We start from the raw sequence: 19,603 nt of genomic DNA on the forward strand, positions 1-19,603 counted from the left end.
TGACGGTCTTTGTGGCTTAGCGCTGAATCACCAATTCCCTCAACATCAAGGCGACTGGGAATTTGATTCATCGATTTCACCTACCAGAGACTTTTTGATGGGTCCCGATTCTGCCCTTGCCCCCCACCTTGTCGTTCAGCCATAATTTTCCTATCGAAACCACAATTCGATCTTTCTCTCACATACCTCAATCAACCTCACTTCACCTCCAACAAACTAAAAACAACATTCCATCTACATCTACTACAGGTGTTGCAATTATTGGATAACTCTACTCTCCGCCTTTGGCCGACCAAAGGCACCCGATAACACGGCTTCAACATCTTTTTGCCTTCGCCATCAAACTGCATCCTCTCTTAAACACAGACACATTCTCAACACTCGTCCACCTCCTGCTACAGTTCAAAAAATCAATCCCGATCTCGTGCTTTCAGTTTGAGATCCCCATCATTCAATCTAACCAACATCAGCTGCCGCATAGGTCGTCACTTGAGGTTCTTCCTCTTCAGGAGGGGGAGTCGCTGAGGCAAAGCCAACGTCAGATCGGAGCAGAGTCCCGCAAACCTCCCTAACACCGATTTGGGCTTCTTAATCAACTGATCTATCGCTAAACTCTCTTGCATGGTTATGGCCCCTTCTGCTATCAACATTGATTACAAAGAAACTACAATTTTGAATGACAGTAAAATCGATCTTTTCGATAACAATCATGGCTTCGAATCTGATGTGACTGGCTTTGCCTCAAAGGCTCTTATCCAGAAAGTGCTTCAGGAACAAGTGGCTCGTATCAACACCGATACATGTGAACCGGGTGAGGAAGATGCTTTCTACGTCGCCGATCTTGGTGAGGTGTACCGTCAGCATCTGAGGTGGAAAATGAATCTTGACAGAGTCAAGCCCTTCTACGGTGAGTTTACATCCCTGAAGCTCTGAGTCCGGGAGTGAAACTGATCACGACTAGCCGTTAAATGCAATCCGGACAAGGAAGTTCTTCGTCTGCTGGCAAGTCTGGGCACTGGCTTCGATTGTGCATCTAGAGCAGAAATTGACATGGTTCTCGAACTCGGTGTGTGCCCGAGCCGTATCATTTATGCTCAACCCTGCAAGACCAAGTCTTATCTCCGCCATGCTAGAAAATTTGGTGTGCATCAGATGACTTTCGATAACACCGATGAACTGCATAAGATCAAGGCTTGCTTCCCAGATGCAGAATTGGTACTCCGAATTTTGACGGAGGACTCGACAAGTTTGTGTCGTTTGAGCTCTAAATACGGCGCAACTCTGGACGAGGCGGAAGATTTGCTCGCTTTGGCAAAAGAGCTGGAGTTGAACATCACTGGAGTGAGTTTCCACATTGGATCTGGAGCAAGCGACCCGGATTCTTTCGGGAAAGCCGTCAAAGATGCACGCCACGTGTTCGACCGGGCTGCCGAATATGGTTACGATCTCAAGTTACTCGATGTTGGCGGTGGGTTTGTCGACGAGACGTTTGAAATGTTTGCAACCAATCTGAATGAAGCTATTGATGAGTATATTCCTTCTCATGTGCGAATAATTGGAGAGCCGGGCCGATACTATGCTTCGAACGCCTTCACGTTGGCTACAAATGTGATCGCACGGCGCGAAGTTGCAAGCGAAATCCCGGGTCAGCGAGGGTACATGCTCTACCTGAATGATGGAGTCTACGGAAACTTCTCAAATATCATCTTCGATCATCAACGTCCCATCCCACAGATACTCTCTGCCGAATCCACGAACGATACACCCGTCGAATATTCAATCTGGGGTCCTACATGTGATGGAATCGACGTCATCACTGACCGACACTATCTGCCTGGAACTCTCGGCGTGGGTGATTGGCTGTACTTCGACAATATGGGAGCATATACCAGATGCTCAGCTACAAGGTTCAACGGCTTCCGTGACGATCACGAAGTCATCTACATTTCGAGCGAGCCTGGCGCCTCAGCATTGTTGGGCTACGGAGGTGCTGGCAAAATCTCCATATGAGACCATACAAAGGAGCGTCGACAAATCGAGCTATTTACACGCACGATATTGGTCGCTCAAGCAAGGAGGATTTTCTATTATTCTGTTGTCACACGGTCATTTTCCCATGGTTTCCTAGATAGGCTTTTCAACACACATCTATCCCCTTTCTCTGCAAAGGGTCGATTTCAATTCGATATTCTCAAATGGCTATATTATCCATTTGAAACTCCGGTCTGATCCTGTCAAAAACATTCCCGAAGGAGAAGTAAAGCCGCTGGCGATTCTGTCCGTATCTCCAAGTGAGCGTCTTTGTTTTATTCGTAGCACAATCAGAGACCTCCTCCTCTCCCTGATCTCCTACCAATTTAAAGGGGATTCGACAAGGCTGTGAGTGTTCAGATCACATGATGGAGTCAAACATGTCAATGCGGTGGATAGTTTTTGGACATCTCTTTCTCCAACTATTTTCACTTCGCTTAGATATTAAACTTCGTCACCCAACGAATATCAACGAGCCTTCCAGGGCATCTTCGACGTTCGTTTTCCTTGTTCTTAGTTCTCATAGACTCCCCATTTATCTTCTTCACGCCTTAGATTTGTTTTCTATCTCTCATTGCCTGGTCAAATCACCTCGATAGAAAGAAGTTCGACGCTGTCCTGGGGTTCCAAGAAACATGGCACCAACGCCAGTGACCATCATAACCGGTTTCCTAGGAAGTGGCAAGACAACATTGATTCTGAATTTAATTCCCCAGCTACCGAAGACATACAAAGTAAGTCAAGCACCGAATTTCCAACTCTGGCTTTTTTGTGGCTGGTTACGGTTCAACAATCCGAGCACCAACGCTTCACCCACGACAATGATGGACTTGAATCTTTCAAGTGCGGACATCAATCTTGCAGTCAAACACTGACTCTTCTACCAGCTCGCACTTCTCAAAAATGAATTCGGGGACCTCGCTGTTGACTCCCAACTAGCTGGATCAGCATCGATATCTGGTGTGCGAGAGCTACTCAACGGATGTATCTGTTGTAACCTAGTTGGCCAACTGGGCGACGCACTTTTCCAACTCCGCGAGTCGGTCGATCCCAGTAGAATTATCATCGAAACGTCCGGGTCTGCGTTCCCCGCCACGCTGGCCATGGAAGTGAACCGTGTGGCGAGGGAAAATCCTGGGACTTTCACGCTCGATGGCGTCATCAGTGTCATCGACGTTGAGAACTGGAAGGGCTATGATGATACGAGCGTCACGGCAAAGATGCAAGCCAAGTATACCGATCTGGTGGTCTTCAATAAGTGGGAATTGGTTGATGAAAGGAAGTTTGAGGATGCACTGGATAGATTAGGTGATCTGGAGGTGCAAGTCGCTTGGGTGAAGAGTCAGAAGGGCTGGGTTGATGTCGAGGTGGTCATGGGCATTGACGGGGCCATGGTACGGGCGCAGGGTTTGAGAGGTGCGATTGAGATCAACGAAGAGCACGGCAAAGAGCACGACCACCCGCACACGCAAAATGATCATGATGACCATCATGATGACCACCATCAAGATGAGGTTGAAGTCCTGAGCGTGGTACTTCATAACGCAGACACGTCTAAAGCGCCGCAAGGCGTCGTCCTAGAGTCCTTTGAGGATCTGCTTCTTGGCGCACCAAAGGACGAGGTCTACCGCATCAAGGGTCTCATCTTGTCATCCAGACCTCCACCGGATTCGACGGGGGACAGCAAACCGAGCATTGCCGTAGATTCTGAAGGCCAGAGTCTCTATGTTCTGAATTGGGCATTCGGTCGATGGACATACACCCCTCTACCAGGGACAGCGTTCAAAGCAATGGAACAAGCAAGTGCACGACTCACATTTATTCTGGCTCGAGGTGAATCGAATAAATGGATCAGACGGTTGGAGCGTGGTGATTTCATGGCGCTCGAGGGCGAAGGGGGTAAGGAAGAAAAGGCAATACTGAAGGTTGAGAAAATAGGTTGAAGAATGCACTTTGAGGCTAGATTGAGGCTGGAAAGGGATGCTCAGCCTCGGGTTCAAGAGACTTCGTTGTTGATTAGTGGTAAACAAAAGGAAGCTGAGCGGCATGCATAACCACGGCAGTGACGAAATGCCAGCCTACTGGAAGGCATGAGAGAACCAAGTCAATTCCATCCCTAAGCTGGATCACTACTTCTATTCGACTGGCCAAGACAGATGACTTACGAGTGTAGTTTATATCATGCCTCGATGTGAACAATATAGCATTAAAAGATAGGTCAATGAATAAGGCTCATTACCTCCCTTATGGCGCAACATCACAACACGGCCCTCAACTCTCCTTTTGGATCTAGAGTCCCATCCAAGCCAAGGAACCTAACGACCTGGCCCAGATGATCGAAACCCCAGAAGCCTTCCGTCCTGCCCTTGGTATCCGTACATTGAAACCACGGTAGACCAAAAGCACCAACCTCGAATGCCTCATTCGACCGGGCCAACAACTCCTTCTTCACAATCTCCGACCCCATCTTCTCGATCCCCTCTCGCACCACTTCCTCAGGGAGCATCTTGCCCAGCACTTGAGCGAATACCTTCGGATCCGGGAGCGCGGACTCATTCGGCTCGGTCCACAGAGCCGCATACAGCGCGTCGAGCGCCGTGGGGAGTAATTCCGGGTGAGACATGTTCAACCCAGTCAAAAATCGCTGGAGATGGAGCGTTGGTCTGGGGAAGCCGGCTGGGCTATTCAGTGACATGGGGATGCCAAATTGACGAGCCCACCTTAGACGTTCCACATTTATCCACTTGTCCTTGTTGCGAATTTCTAGCGGTGCACGGTTGCCGCACGCTTTCATCAGTCCGCCCAGGAGGATCGGCACATATGTGATTTCCACGGACTTGAAAATCGGAGAGTTCTGACATCGTTGAGTATCATGTTAGCTCTGATAATTCTCTTGACATGATCAGAAGATCAATCGGGCGTGATGACCGCGATGTAGAATCCAGGTAGGCAATAATGGATCTCCCTGGGCTTGACACCAGAACAGAGCAAGATTTCATACCAGCAAATGGACAGAAGAGTTCAACGCGGTTCAAAGAAGCTAAGAAGGAACAAAGTTCAACTCACCCTCAACATATAATACCCCATATAGGCAAAGGGGCTGACAATGTCGACATACAACGTGATCTTGGGTGGCGCCATCACGAACCCCTCGTCGTCAAAAGTACAGTAGACCTTAATCAATCATTCAAGGACCCCTCGGTTTCGAGTTGTCCAATCGACTTCGCAGGCGATGGCGCAATATGATGACAGCGCGCGCCTCGAACACAAACTACGGCGTGTAGATTGTCGAAGGATGTTCAGTAATCCAGCTTCAGACGACCGCTATGCGCACTTGGCGACCCCTTCAAACCTAAGATAATGGTTTGATAGCAACGCGTATTGCTTGGATATTCACGGTAAGGAAAGACTTCATAAGTCGAGATACAAAACCCGGTAGCGCTTGTCTACATGATCTTCACTACTGATAGTGCCGTGGAAGGAGGAGCTGGTCCGGCGGAAAGTGACACGCAAGTGACGTCGGTAATGCTGCAATCTGCTCTGAACCGAGGCTTAAATAGAAGCGAGGGCCCATTGTGGTGGAGTTGTCTCCCCTCTTCAGCCTTGCGCACCGGGTTTCCTCCACTCCTGGCGGCAGCCTTGCCATGTTGTACGACATCTTGACAGGGCCATTTGGTTGGAGACTACAGATTCGGATATGATGAAGGATAAGACAACATGTAAGATACATCTCACTAAGCTCAAACTAACACTCTTGTACCTCTACCTGCCAAGTCACATTGGACACTGCTCCACAGATTACCCTCCCTGACCCAGGATGGACAAGACCAAACACCACTTCAAAAATGGAAATGAGTCTTGATAACAGGCTCATAATCCCTATACCGATCGAGCAACTTATTCCACCTATCAGCATCCAGACCACCGTCATCGATCTCAAACCTCCCAGGCCGGATCTTGCCCTCGCTCAACCAGCCAGGCAACCTCTCCCAAAACCCAGCAGTCAATTCCCCATGACCGTGACAGCTCCCATGGACATCGCACAACTCAAACCCGACCTCCTTGACCCCCGCATCGATCTTGGACTCATCGACCGGCCCAATAGGCAGCAGCCTCGCGAAGCGTCCGCGCGCCGATGAACTCAGCGCATTGATCGCGAGGATCTGCCCCTCGGGTGGATTCGCCGTGTCGTACGCATACAGCAAGTCGTCGTGGACGATTGCACGGATCTGCGCCAGTGTGTCCTCGTAGGTCAGGTGGCGTGAGAGGACGTGTGTCGCGCCATAGGACCGCAGTTCGGCTTCAGGCCCGCCGACGACCACTATCGTCCCGATCCCCGCGAGCGCCGCGAGCTGCACGCCGAATTTCCCGCACGACGTGCCCCCGCCGATGATCAGGAGCGACTGTGCGGCGTAGTCGAACGTCGTCGCTGCGGGTGTCCACGGCGCCGGGATGGCGAGGTTAGCGCCGTCGAAAAGCGAGATGGCGCTGGTGCTCGCATTCACCGGCAATGTGGCGGCTTCATCGGCTGATACGCCTGCGGGAATCTTGGCTGTGAATGCGCTGTCGAGCACGCAGTATTCTTGGGATCCGTTCTGGGGGCTGTCTTTCTCGAAGCTGGATTGGCCGAAGACTTGGTCGCCGATTGAGAAGGTCGTCACATTGGAGCCTAGTGCCGTGACGGTGCCGACGACGTCGTTGGTGATTGCCGCCGGGATTGCGTCTTCCACGAAAAGCCCGATGTCACGGGAGAGTTGGTCGTGTGGGTTAGGACCCGCGATGCTGACTTTTATTTGGATTTGGTTGGGGCCCGGTTGAGGGATTGGTCGGTCGGTTACTATAGTCAGTGGTTGGCCGATCTCGGTGATGAGGAGGGCACGCTGGGTTGATGGGACGGCCATTGTGTGGTCGTTTGAGTTGTTGGGTTGGCAAGAAAGTGTACCTGTGGAGGGAAGCAGTGGGGCAAGACCGTATGCCAATTACTTCAGTTCCTGATAGGAGAGACTTGGTTTGACAGATGTGTTATCTTCGTTATTGAGTAATCTGACCTTCTCTGAAATGATGTGTTCTGTTTCGTTTTGAACTTGTAGAAGTATCAGTGCACCTCCATCGATTCCATTCCGTCTTATATACCCACGAACGTGATGATTGTCGAGTTTCGCGTGCAGGACGCCATACCACTGGCATGCATGCCAACGACGTCCTCCACGTCACCATAGGAAGCAATATCAACGCGAGTGTAACTGTAAACACCACTGACAGCCTTAGTCACGCACCCAAGACGATGCCAATGGCGACCGCCTAGCCATGCTGAATAATGTTGAACTCATCATCCCAGATACGAAGCCTTGAGAAGAAAGAAAGCTTCAAACTATTGAGATATTAGCATGTCATCGAACGATACAATGTAGTCTGTGGCTGTCGACAGGTTAGGGAGCAGAGGGGGAGTTATCCAGGCAGACCAAATTCCGATCAATCAGGAATCGCTTTGCCCTCAAAGCCAAGTCTGCACCGCAGAAACATTTTGCTTGGACACTTCGTGATCGCATTGCGAATACGAGTGGGTGAGCCGCTTTCACCTAGGAATTAGGGATTTCGGAATGAATTTCTCAATAATGATTGAGAGTTTCGGAATGGGTCTGGACGTTGGTTTGTGGGATATTGGGATAATGCAATTTGCAACAATGTTGTCTGGTTGCCTGTCAGAAATTTCCACGCAAAAGAAGTCACATCACCTCTCAATTGCTTCGAAGTTTGCCTGTTTATTGCAGCACCGAGCTCAAATCGGTCATGGATACCGGAAGAGCCCTCTAGTGATCGTATAACTTTCAACAGAATTCTCGATGCAACCACAGTGACCAGATCGCTGTCATGTGCTGTGCATCAGCAGCAGGGAAAAGACAGTCAATATGGCATCTCTTTCAAGCGATATTCATTATTCATAGAAAGCTAGTAAAGCTATCGGATTTTGATGCCTGCATTCTGCAGCGCACCATTGATAGGGAGAAGTTTCATCTCATGCCATGTGTGTGTATGCATCGGCGCAACGCCTCACGCTGCCAATATACCAGAGCTCTTGCACGTTGATATATTCGGGGGTGTTGTGAGAACGAGTGGATTTACCCTCCTAATCCTTAGAGAAAGTGGTGTCTTTGTCCTTGACGAAGAAGTCCTTGCCAGTCTGGGTTTTGTCTGCAGAGAGAGAAAGAGAACTGTCAGTCCCATAATTCAAATTGCAAAGAGAATCGGAATATTGATCCTCGACAGGAGCAAGGCTTGTACTTACATTGACCACGGATGAAGTCACTGATTTGCTCGTCCTTGGCTTGCTCAGCAGCACTCTCGTTGTTCTGTGGGCCTTGACCCAAGAATTTCTCCTGGACAAAGTCGACACCTTGAAGATTATCAATCCATTAGCAGGATTTTCAATGATATCAAGTCTCCGATCCCAAATTGATAACTCACCCTTGTCAAGATAGTCCTCGTTCTTCTCACTCTCCGGACCACCGCCAGCAGCAGCGTTCAGTTTGTTACCGATGCCATCAAGGAAGCCACCGCCACCAGAGCTGCTCTGTTGGCCTCCTTGTTGTTGCTGTCCTTGGTTTTGGTTGTTGCCGCCACCAAAGCTGCCGAGTGCGCCCTTGAGTTGATCCATTGTATAAGGGAAGGGTGATTTGATTCAAGGAGACGGTTCAAAGGCTGTAAAGATGAAAGAATCTACGAGAAGACAAGTTTCAGGATGGTGATTGAGATGGGTATTGAGGTGGAACAAAAACTATCAAGAGAAGACAACACCGGCAGGATGAAGACCCTTTCTTAAATTGTCAAAATGGGTAGGAGCGAGGGGCTCACGGGTGAAGAGACACAGGGCAAACAGGGCAAGCAGGGAGTACATTGTGGCTTGGATCCAGGAACCTACCTAGGTAGTCTGCATTACCATCACAGCTGAGCATGAATGGACTGAACCTTGACACGAGCTTGAATGTCGAGCTGTCACGACAGACACAAACGAAACAGGTTCCTCAGACTGGAGCCATTCACGACGTCAAGATGGAGACCACAAGTGAGGGGCACAAGTTGACGTGGGCCAAGCCTCGGATAAATCGATGTGCAATGCGGTGCCATGTGCTCCGAACTTGCTTATTTTCAGCTGGGACGATCCGTAGCAAAGCACCTGATTCCCACCTGCTAGACAGCCAGTGCAGTATTACTAACTAACTAGCTGCAAAACCACACGCCATCTGCCGGGCGATCATTCGTTCACTCCGTTACCATTGAAGCTGAATGTTGCTGCGTCCTTTGTCTCACTTCTAGCCTGCCCTCGGTACCTCGTACACCTGTAGTACTGGAACTCTATCTGGACAAAGCCGGGAGAATCCTCCGGCACATCATAGCCCTTGGGCGCTACTCCCCAGCGCGGCTTCTTCTTGTTCCTCCTGCTCGGCCTCATTCTCCCAGTCGTCTATGACTTCTTCTTTGAGCGCTTGCTTCCGAAGTCTATCTTCATTTTCCTGCTTCCTTTTCTTCGCCTCCGCTAGTCGACTCCCCAATACTGTGTAGATCGGTCGTTGCCCAACGGGTTTCACCTGAGGTGCTTGCATAGGTATTGCTCTCTTGGCTGCAACCTGAGACCAACCATTAGCAAAGCTGCTGCTGGCTTTCCCCTGCACGTGAACCACTCGAGGCTCAACACCAGACAGATCGAACTGACACAGAGTGGTTGTTGATGCAATGTGATGCTTGGCCATTTCGCTGGCAATCAATGGCTGTAGGCCAGTCAGCGATGTTGTCAACTGCTCGGGTGTTTCCCAAGACCTTGATGGCAGCAACCCAACACCATCGTCGTTGGATAAGAAGATTATGTCAAAGTCGATAGATGCGGCTGACTTCTTGACCAAAGGCTTCACCTCATCCTCTGTCAATCCGAATTTCACATTGGTAAGAAGCAGACCATTATAGTCATACTTGACCTCGTCTGCTGGCTTGGCTTCTACCGTGGATGAGTGGATTGGAGCTACAATGTTGAGTTGCGCGCGCTTGATCCTGACTGCCTGTGCCAAGGTCTTCATCGGCGCCGACACAAACTTGGGTGTTTTGAACAAAAGTACATGTCGATGTGGTTCAGGATCCAGACTTTCTCCATCAAATCCAAAATCTTCCGCAAGGCTGTGGATGAAGGCTCTTTGCCGATTTTTCATTGGAGCAAATCGATGTCTCTTTTCATCGTTATCGGCAGCAAAAAGTCTCAGAATCTCTTCCTGCCTGTGAGACCACACAATATCTTCAAGATACATCTGCAACGTGGCTGTCGAGTAGGGAATGTGTTCGCTGACATGGTCGTCGGGGATGTGCAGAGCCCGTGCCAAATTTCGATTTCTTTCGAGTCTGGCGCACTCTTCATCGCACTTGAGTGAAGTCTGTCTACCTGATGGCTCAGGTACATTGGCTCTCGAGTTACAGCGGACTTCTTCCTTCTTGCGCTGGCAATCACAAGTTATGATATCCTTGAATGGGCACGCCTTGTCCTCTTTGCACGTAGATGGAGCATGACAAGGCTGTTCGCACGGATGACCGCACGTCTTTTTTGCTTTCCCGCACTCCTGTTGACAATGCTGATGTGCATCTTCACACTCTCCAGGTTTGTGACACGTCTTTCTACAGCTGTGAGAACCGCACTTGAGCGCCTTACCGCAAACGAGTCCACAAGGAATCTCCGCGCGCCAGCAAGGCTGATTTTTGAGGGTTTTCTTGCCACACAGACATGCCTTCTCTGTCAAGAAGGGACATTTGGGACATTCCTCTTCCTCGGGGTGGCAGCTATGCTGTACCTGAGGGTGGCCACAGGCCTTGGTTTTGGTACACGGAAAATTGCAAGGAGGGGCTTGTGTGCCGCACGGCAGCGGAGCCTGTAGTATGGTCCTTCCACAAGCACATGAGATATCATCAAATAGCGCCTCTTTGCAAGTCCCACAAGGTCCGCGGTGGCAGAGATCTGAACAATTGTGGTTTCCACACTTGAGCTTTCGACCACAGGAACGAGTGCAGATATGCTCTGCTTCCACCTGGTCGTCCAACGAGCGCGTGAAAAGATCAAGAGTCTTCAACTTTCGTTTTGTGGCTTGACGTTCTAAGGCTTTGCGTTCTCCGGTGCAACACTTCTGCCCACATTCATGTCTCCCACAATTCAATGTTGCCTTACAGAACCTAGTACACTCCGGTGGGTCTGTAGTAGCCTCGTGGCAGAGCACTTTGAAACTATTGCGACCACATCGGCAAGGCGTAGATATTTCGAGATCACAAGGTCGGCATTCACCACTATGGCACGATTGCGTACAACCATGTCCGCAAGGTAGTCGTCGACCACACGCTTTCTGGCAGCTGGGGATGGGATCGATACATTTGAGACGAGGCTTCCCACCAAGATATTTGAGCGCAGTTTTGCCACAGGGGCAGTGAGTTACCACGTCAATAGAGCGAGGACAGTGTGGTGCGGTCGAATCTTGAGGATGGCACGACTTCTCGCAGCGATGGATCCCGCAATCCATGGGGTTATCACACATGTTTCCACAGTCGAATGAGCCCACCCAATCTGTGCTTTGCTTCTCCTCACCCCGATCATTACACTCAAGCTTCTTCTCGATCTTGCCACAATAACATCGAGCATCGACTTCTGCGGTGCAAGCACCACAAAGACCCTCATGACAGGGACGTTGACATGCGTGCTGACCACACGGCATCATGTCACCACATATCGCACCACAGCTCCAGCCTGTCTCGTAGTTCGTCTCCAGACAGCGTCTTGTGGTCTCCTCTTTTCCGCAGAAACAACTCTGAATTGGGCCCATGGCGGAGCAGGGTGGACAAGGGCCAGCGTGACATAGCAGATCACAAGGGTGTGGACATGTCTTGGGAAACTTCCTCTCACGACCACAAGTCTGCCCGCAGGAGTGTGGTGGGAGACCGGTAATCATTTTGGGATCCAATTCTTTCTCACACCAGCAGGTATATGAACTTGGGGTTATATCCTTGGGTAGATTGCAGCCAGGACACCTCCATTGTTTCCCAACTGCAACGCCTTGTTCGTCTTGCCCCGCAGCCCGCTGCACGGCTGAGCCCTCGTTCTTGGACCATCGCTTGATACATCCAATGTGGAAGACTGTCCAGCAGGTCCGACAGGACCAGACTTTTGAATTCCGGCCAACTTCATTCGTACATATGGCACATTCATAAACCCCGCGGGAGATATCTTCATGAATGCGGGTGGCGATGTCAGGCGCAGTGGAGCGAGAGAGGGAGGCTCTTCGAGGTTGGGGATTCTGTGGTGCAGGCTTCTTGCCACGACGAGGATAGGATTGCGACTGGGACTGAAGTTGAGCTGAAGAAGAGGCGGTGGTAGTAGGAGGGGGAAGTGAGGCAGGAACAAATGCCGGTGCATCTGCTTGCAATCGTGTAAGTTGACCGCCAAACTGTCTGCCCGCCACTCCCAGTCTGCGGTTTGGCTGTGCTGGTTCCTGAGGTTGGGATTGTGTCTGTGGCTCTGGCTGTTGTTGCCTAGGGTTTGGCCGTCTCCTTCTCCTATTACCTCTAGCACTGGAAGTGGAGCTAGGGTGTTGTACAGAGACCGGAGCCTCCATGGTCAATGTATGGAGTTGCAGAATTTGTGACAATGGCTGAGCCAGGTGGGTGGAGGCGAGGGGATGCACCCAGTAGATCTGGGTGGTTATGGTTGAAAGACAATAGGTATGAAGAAGGTAAAACTGTCAGGTCCTTGGGAATGTGACTATCAAGATCCAGACACAGTTAAAGTGGTGAGCAAACAAAGAGAAGTTGTACAGTGGTGGTGGCGGTGGTGGTGTTTGGTGCAGTCACGGAAGTGGCACTGGGACCTTTTTCTAATTCGGAAGTCACAGTGTCAGTTCCAGTTGCTCTTTCCTAACATTTCTCCAACATTAGACTTGGGAAGGCACGTCATGCATAAAGGCTGGACAAATTGCAGCAATGGGGACTCCAATTTTCTCTTTTGACTCATTCCCCAGGCTAGTAGAGAGGCTGACCAATAGAAGTATCATCCTTCCAGATGCAAGGTGATGTTCAGAGAATCTCGCCGAGTCTATTCATCCATCATGACTCTTCCGCCATCCTCAATGCAACACCTCCTGGCGGCCACAATGATAATGTATTGTACAGACCCAGCGAAGGATCATTTCGTAGCTGATATCCATTTCTTTGCGCCCATAGACGATGCGCAAGTTTGTCCCATAAAACGCCACGCCACACTTGCATTGCAGGCGAATGAAATCATGCTGCCATACGAAACGTCCTTTCAATTCACCTGGGTGCCATAGCCTCGAATCTGGTCTGCAAATGCCCAACTTTGGTCTTCCAGCTTCTCGTCCTCCTTCAAATCAACTCCGTCCTTGGTCACCACTGCAATGCTGTATTGATCCAAACTCCGAGCGTCTCTGTAGAAAAGCACTTTCATACATTCCTTGACTGCATTGATCGCTTGTTCCTTGGTCACATCTTTGACACTCTCCTCATCGTTTGGCATCAGTTTTCGCAATAATGGTTGAGCGAGATGAGCTCCAAAGCCTGTAGCCAGCGTTGGGCTTGTAAAGGTTGTTCCCAAGAGATCGGCACTCGCCAGGAAGGGCTGGTCATCTTCATCCAATCCCGCCACAAGAAGCTGATTCCACAACGGATTGAAGTCGTTTCTTCTCTTATAGAGAACTTTTGACAGGTAAGTGTGTAGATTCTTCGCGTTGAGGCTGTGTTCCGACGACGAGAGATAGTTTTCTCGGATGTCCAAGGAAGACAGAAGACGGTCGAAGTATTGCATATCAGAAACATCACCGCCAATGCCGATCACCGTGTTGGGAGGGAAGGTTCGCAGGCGCTTGACATCCGTGAATCTGGCCAAAGATCCATATGAAGCTAGTTGTAATCGTTAGTTGACCCTCGTCACTCTCACACTGGACTCGTCCGCATACCTAGATTGTCGGCCGCTACAACGACACCGTCCTTGAACTTGACACCCAGTACTGATGTTCCCGTGACCGCTGGTGATTGCGTATGCGTTACGGGCATCGAGGTCTGAAGATAAGAAGCGTCGTAGGGACCATAGACATCATCTCTGGGCTGAGTGGTGGTTAGCTGGAAGTTCAACCTGCGGCGGGCTACAACTCACTCTGCCCCAAGCTTGAGGGTAATGGTTCATAATTTCGGATTTCTGTATGCGTGTGTACTCAACCGGAGTGATGAGCAGTGAGGAACGACTATCAATGTAGTCTTAGCTGTGTGAAAGGATGAAATGTTGACTTGGATTTGAACACCGGGGACTGCTCTTCTATGGCGATGGTCCAGCCGCGTCAATCATCTGCCTGTAGTGGCATCGGTTGACGGCACTATACTTAACCGTAGTAATTTCGGTGTGGAAGAACACACTACCGCGCAGTCATCAGAGTCTTGGCGTCGTCAAGTTCGACTTGCACAGTTGAAAGCACTTAGCATCTTCCATCCTTCACGGGCAAGTTTTATAGATCATTAGGCGCTATGCTTCAGAGCTCATGCACGATACGCTGAAATCTCAAGTATTCATTTACAGCTGCAGCCTCGCTCATAATGGGACCCTCCAAGCCGCGGCGTCATAATTCTTAGGCCAGATACCGTTCTTCCCTGGTGCCAGAATACCCTTTGGATCTAGGGCATTCTTGATCTTCTCGTTCAACTTCATTTGGGCATTGTCATTGAAATTGTAGGTCCCCGAAATTTGATCCATCAAGGCCAAATGTGTCCGATACTCACCCCAGCCTGCCTTTGCTGCGTCATCAACCAATACACTGATGAGCTTGTGAGCTTTACGTCTCTGCTCTGGGTCCTTACGGTTGTAGACGATGCACACAATATGGTGCATCTCTCTCATCCCAACAACGAATGTTCCAATAAAATCGAAGCCAAACTCTTCACTACGACGCCGCGTGAGCTGGTATTGAGCCATGGCATCGTTTCCAGATACCTTGGCGATCGGACTGAAGAACAGATGGCCTCCATTAGGAAGCCAATCCACCCAACTTAGCTCTGAGAAGCTAGGGATACCTTGCAGAGTGTTGTGTCTGATCTGCAAGACTTCGTTATCTGGCATGTCTTCAGGGAAGTAGAACTTGGCTCCAGGAATGGTCGAGAATGCACCTTTCACTACCTGCCACATTGCCTCGCGGATCGGGGCTGGGCCGTAAAGAGCGCCATAGAAGTTCCATCGACCTAGGTTGAGTTTTTTTGCTATTTCATCAATCTCCGAGTCCGTCAGTGGTTTGTCTGAAGTTGAATATTTCGTTCGGGTTCCCTAGTGGGTGGTTAATTCTTATGACTTCATGAATATCATCAACACTACTTACCATCACGGCTGCATCCATCAGAACATGGCGGACAGTTGGTACGTTCTGCAGGACCATTGCGACTCTCAGTGGTCGAATGATCTCAACAGCCTGGTGCAAATCCTCGTCGCGAGGGATCGTGACCAGATAAGATTGATATCCTCCAGGATTGACCATTAGCCAGATACCCATTTTGGTAACAATTCCTGATCGATGTTAATGAGGATGCCCCTTGAGACAAAAGTGCTTCACTGACCTAGAGAAGACTGTGTGAAAATTCCATCATTGTATGGACCGAAGCCATAGTTGAAAAGCTGCCAACATTCATTCGCAGGCTGCTCATCTGCAGGCAAAGAGGTGTCCACATTCGGTGGTGGAAGAGCTCCCATGCCTGTTCTGATCAAGCTTCCATCCGGAAGTACTACCTCCATGCCGCAGTGCATCATAAAGTGGTCACCATATGGCTATCGAGTGTCAGTTTTCAAATCCTCAAGAACGATAACGGTCGCAACGCACAGTATATCCAACACCTCTTTCGATTGTATTACCAAGCACTGAACCACCACCAAGATCCGGAACGTCGATCCAGAGTTTGTCTCTCAAGTTGTTGGCGACGAGATAGTCGTGCAACTCTTGAAATGTAACACCAGGCTCAACAAGAGCGTAAGCACCATCGACATCGACCTTCAAGACCTTATTCATATTCCTCCCCATATCGAGGCCAATGCTACCACGAACGCGTGGTCCAGCACCACCATAGCCGACATTCCTCCCAATACTGAACGGCCAAACCGGGATCTCGAACTCATTGAACAGCTTCATAAGGGCCTGAACTTCCTTGACATTCCTTGGCGCGACGACAGCTGAACTGATGAAGTAGTCTTCGTCGAGGATGTTGAACATATCATGAACCTTGCTGGGGTCCATGTAGTCGTCCTTGCTATGGTCTTCAGGCTTAGTGATGATAGTTATGTTCTCCTCGCCAACAACCTCCGACACTCTCAGGATGAAATTCTTGAACGTCTGCGAATTGACGCCCGGCGGCAGCGCGATAGGATCCTCTGTGAGCTTCGGGGTGCCGCCATTGTTAGGACGACGGATCGCCAGTGGAACTGCGCCGCCTCCAGAGACATCTGACGGTGTCACCTTGTTATAGTCCTTTGGCTGTTCAGGCATCTTTTCTTGCGATTTGTCAACCTGTCTCAAATATGCCAACAAGCTGTAGGCTGTAGACCGACCAAAGGGGCACATGCGACATTTATATACACAACAGAGGCCCCTCGAACCGGACGTACTGTGCTCAAATCACCAGCATCCCCGTCTCCTCCTCCACAACTCTCACCCACAATTCAATCCCGCATCTGATCAGCAGCATAAGATACCTAGTAACTCCACAGGAACCATGTAAGTCCCCTTGCCAGTAGACAGTCAGTCCGGGACACCTAAGTTCGACCAAAAAGTATCATATCCGGTGGGCTTATGTGAGTCCCTCAAGAACTTGTTTCAACACGTATGTCCAGCGCAGAAATGCAACCGCAATTGTAATTCCAGTCGCTTCAAAACGGAGCGGAGTGGCATTGTGGGGGTGGATCTCCCTCCCAAATGCCGTGCCCAATCCCCATGCCTGGGCTGGAATGGACTTGCAAGATGGATGCAAGGTTTCGAGTGTGCTCGCGAGTCAGGTTGATCAGGCCCTGACTTTGGCCTCAAGAAGCCGGAACCTTCTCCCCAGGAATTCTCTCGACTTGCGGCTTGGCCCCACTGAGACTTACGATGCCTGGGAGTCTAGGCGGCTGCGGGTTCGAGACGTCAAGCAATAACATTACGCGGTGTCGACTGCAAGGTTTTGAGGATGGTTTCGATCTCGGGAACGTACAATCCTACAGTTCAAAGGATAGATCCAGGAGTGCAGTGGTGAACCGGGTCTAATGGGCTGGATCCTGTAGGCAGCCATCGCAGGGTTCGGTAGTTGCTTTCAGTAGGAAGGGAAGATTCAATCTTGACCAAATAGCTACGCACTTCCCCAATCCTTTCCTCGGTGGTCGTCTTGTCATTTGGTACTCAGCCTCCCTCAGGGTCCAGTTTGCCTCCTCTGTTTAGTCTAGACCCTATATCTCTTGTTTGACTTTCGCCAATCTGCGGGCTAAGTTTCCATTGCCTTCGTAATTAGGAGGGCCCGACTTTCGCGATCTTTAGGAATGCGTTTCTCGATGGGGAGAGTTCTTCGAGTCTTGCCCTCTATACCCATATCCGTCGAGTGAAGTAGGCAATATTCCAATAGTGACGACTCAGCTCATGTTATTGCCATCTACAGATCGTTCTCTTGCGCACGTATCTGATCGGCATCGGTTGTGGGTTCTCACACGCACCATTTGTGAGCTGGACTTATGTTGCCCTAACCAGTCGAAACTCTATGCCTACTGGAGCTTCGGGTGGAGATGCTCCTCTCAAGAAGCATCTGTGAAAACCACGAGACTTGATTCATGATAGCCTGGCTTCGATAGCGTCCAGTCAATCTGAATCCCATCGTACGGTCAGACAGAGACCGGCCAGTTCAATAGCTGTTCTTAGATAAGGACAGCATTCATGTCTTTAGAGCCGCCAACTCGGCCTTTGTCTCAAGAGTTTGCGAGATAAAACTTCGGAGTGCAGCCCACCTTTGGCTTGTAGAAGGAGCAGACTGCGATGCAGGCTGGGTTGAACTTGTGGCATTATTGTTGTTGACACCACCAGCATCCTTCGTGCTCGCTGGAGTAAGCTGGGCCATATTTTTTGCGAATCTATCCCTCTCGCTCTTGTCAAGCTTTTCTCTCCTCTTCATTGCACCGGGTTTGGACTTCAGGCTTTTTCGCTTAATCACATTGATCTGGTCTTGCGGTCTCGACCCTGCCGTAGCGGTTCCAGAAGTTTCATCGTCATCATCTGGTAGTGCGTCGGCTAGTGCATCAAGTGTCGTGATCAACTTCTTGTTAGGTCGTCTCCTTCGCGGCTTAGTCGTGGAGGATTTTGTGATCTTGTGCATCAGCTGTGCATGTTTAATCCTTCGCTTGTCCTTCTTGGAAGAAGAAAACAGAGACTCTGAAGCAGCATTCGAATCTCGCGATGCACTATCCGAGGACTTTTTCTTGAGGATCGACTTTAGCGATCGAGATGGCTGTGATGGAGCCTGAAGAGCATTGGTTAGATTGTCCTAGACATAACGTTATATGGGCGGCTTGACGTACCATATTTATTTGGAAGAGATGCCTCGAGTATAGTCTCCCTTTAATGACTACATAATCTCACCATATGATAAGTTTGGCATCAATGATATTTCGTACCGCGTTTGCCCACCGCTTGGAGCAAGAAAGCCGCGAAATATTTATTCTCGTTATCGATACAACGCGGGGAATGTCATGTGATTGAGCTCACGTGATCCTAATTTCGAAGATGAAGCCACCCAGCACCTTATCGCACCTATTGTATCGACTTACATATCTCTGCACCTAAGTGCTAGCTACTTAGGTAGTTACCACTCTCTGCACAGTTGACAAAGTGATGAGGCCGGTCTGCATAGGCTGGAGCCTGATGCACATGCTTCGCCAGTGGCCGGGAAGTGGCCCGCACAACGCCTACCCGGCAGTCCGACACTATTCGGAGGTGCTTGTGCCTCGACTGACTCGAGTAGATGCATCTGTCGGCAGTCTTACAATGGCGTAGGCAATACAATCAACACAAGTCGTTTTGCGCAAACTTTGGTTCTTGGTCTTGCAAAGCCAGCCAAATATCAGATCCGAGTATCTGGACGAATCTTGCAGACTCTGGCAACCGGTGAACGGGGTTTCAAGTTTGAATCAGTAATTGAACAACTGGAGTTACCTTGATAAGTTGTGAAATGGGGTTCCACCCCAGGAACTACGGTTTCTTGCATGTACAGTCGCAACCGTGGGCCTCGGCTGACGCAACGCCGGCGGCGAGGATCGCAAGCTTTCCATTCAGCCAGACTTGACCCCGCCCTTCCTGTCAAGCGTGAGTAAACAACGTGAAGGGACGGCGGGGGAGTTTGGACGCAACCTCACATTGAGTGGTTCGGCTCCATGATGGTGACCGGCTCCCCATCAATTGTAGCAGTGAATAAGTAGGAAAGAGTCCCAGGTTTGAACGTCTTTTATTCCCCTCCCCCATTGCATTGCCCACCCATTGCAGAGTTGAAGCAACCA

General features: G+C 50.0%; 8 protein-coding genes across 8 annotated transcripts; 2 read left to right on the forward strand and 6 right to left on the reverse strand.

Annotated features, from left to right (window-relative positions):
- Window positions 1-627: 627 nt before the first annotated feature.
- On the forward strand, window positions 628-2,010 carry LTR84_000057 (uncharacterized protein; the record flags this gene model as incomplete). Its single annotated transcript, XM_064843688.1, has 2 exons — window positions 628-907; window positions 962-2,010. 2 exons carry the CDS (start codon window positions 628-630, stop codon window positions 2,008-2,010), a joined length of 1,329 nt encoding a protein of 442 aa, XP_064711548.1.
- Window positions 2,011-2,666: 656 nt separating this feature from the next.
- On the forward strand, window positions 2,667-3,974 carry LTR84_000058 (uncharacterized protein; the record flags this gene model as incomplete). Its single annotated transcript, XM_064843689.1, has 2 exons — window positions 2,667-2,765; window positions 2,919-3,974. The coding sequence occupies 2 exons, from the start codon at window positions 2,667-2,669 to the stop codon at window positions 3,972-3,974; spliced, it is 1,155 nt and encodes a 384-aa protein (XP_064711549.1).
- A 314-nt stretch (window positions 3,975-4,288) lies between these two features.
- On the reverse strand, window positions 4,289-5,172 carry LTR84_000059 (uncharacterized protein; the record flags this gene model as incomplete). The annotated part of the gene is made up of 2 exons (XM_064843690.1): window positions 4,289-4,885; window positions 5,098-5,172. The coding sequence occupies 2 exons, from the start codon at window positions 5,170-5,172 to the stop codon at window positions 4,289-4,291; spliced, it is 672 nt and encodes a 223-aa protein (XP_064711550.1).
- A 698-nt stretch (window positions 5,173-5,870) lies between these two features.
- On the reverse strand, window positions 5,871-6,932 carry LTR84_000060 (uncharacterized protein; the record flags this gene model as incomplete). The annotated part of the gene is made up of 1 exon (XM_064843691.1): window positions 5,871-6,932. One exon carries the CDS (start codon window positions 6,930-6,932, stop codon window positions 5,871-5,873), a length of 1,062 nt encoding a protein of 353 aa, XP_064711551.1.
- Window positions 6,933-8,158: 1,226 nt separating this feature from the next.
- Window positions 8,159-8,686, reverse strand: LTR84_000061 (uncharacterized protein; the record flags this gene model as incomplete). The annotated part of the gene is made up of 3 exons (XM_064843692.1): window positions 8,159-8,223; window positions 8,318-8,425; window positions 8,497-8,686. The coding sequence occupies 3 exons, from the start codon at window positions 8,684-8,686 to the stop codon at window positions 8,159-8,161; spliced, it is 363 nt and encodes a 120-aa protein (XP_064711552.1).
- Window positions 8,687-9,419: 733 nt separating this feature from the next.
- LTR84_000062 (uncharacterized protein) lies at window positions 9,420-10,325 on the reverse strand (the record flags this gene model as incomplete). The annotated part of the gene is made up of 1 exon (XM_064843693.1): window positions 9,420-10,325. The coding sequence occupies one exon, from the start codon at window positions 10,323-10,325 to the stop codon at window positions 9,420-9,422; it is 906 nt and encodes a 301-aa protein (XP_064711553.1).
- A 3,029-nt stretch (window positions 10,326-13,354) lies between these two features.
- On the reverse strand, window positions 13,355-16,580 carry LTR84_000063 (uncharacterized protein; the record flags this gene model as incomplete). The annotated part of the gene is made up of 6 exons (XM_064843694.1): window positions 13,355-13,965; window positions 14,022-14,169; window positions 14,660-15,373; window positions 15,426-15,610; window positions 15,661-15,868; window positions 15,921-16,580. 6 exons carry the CDS (start codon window positions 16,578-16,580, stop codon window positions 13,355-13,357), a joined length of 2,526 nt encoding a protein of 841 aa, XP_064711554.1.
- A 1,408-nt stretch (window positions 16,581-17,988) lies between these two features.
- Window positions 17,989-18,631, reverse strand: LTR84_000064 (uncharacterized protein; the record flags this gene model as incomplete). Its single annotated transcript, XM_064843695.1, has 2 exons — window positions 17,989-18,570; window positions 18,629-18,631. 2 exons carry the CDS (start codon window positions 18,629-18,631, stop codon window positions 17,989-17,991), a joined length of 585 nt encoding a protein of 194 aa, XP_064711555.1.
- Between the last annotated feature and the right edge of the window lie 972 nt (window positions 18,632-19,603).

The sequence above is a fragment of the Exophiala bonariae genome (genome assembly GCF_035927105.1).
Source record: "Exophiala bonariae strain CCFEE 5792 chromosome Unknown scaffold_1, whole genome shotgun sequence".
NCBI classification, from domain to species: Eukaryota; Fungi; Ascomycota; class Eurotiomycetes; order Chaetothyriales; family Herpotrichiellaceae; genus Exophiala; species Exophiala bonariae.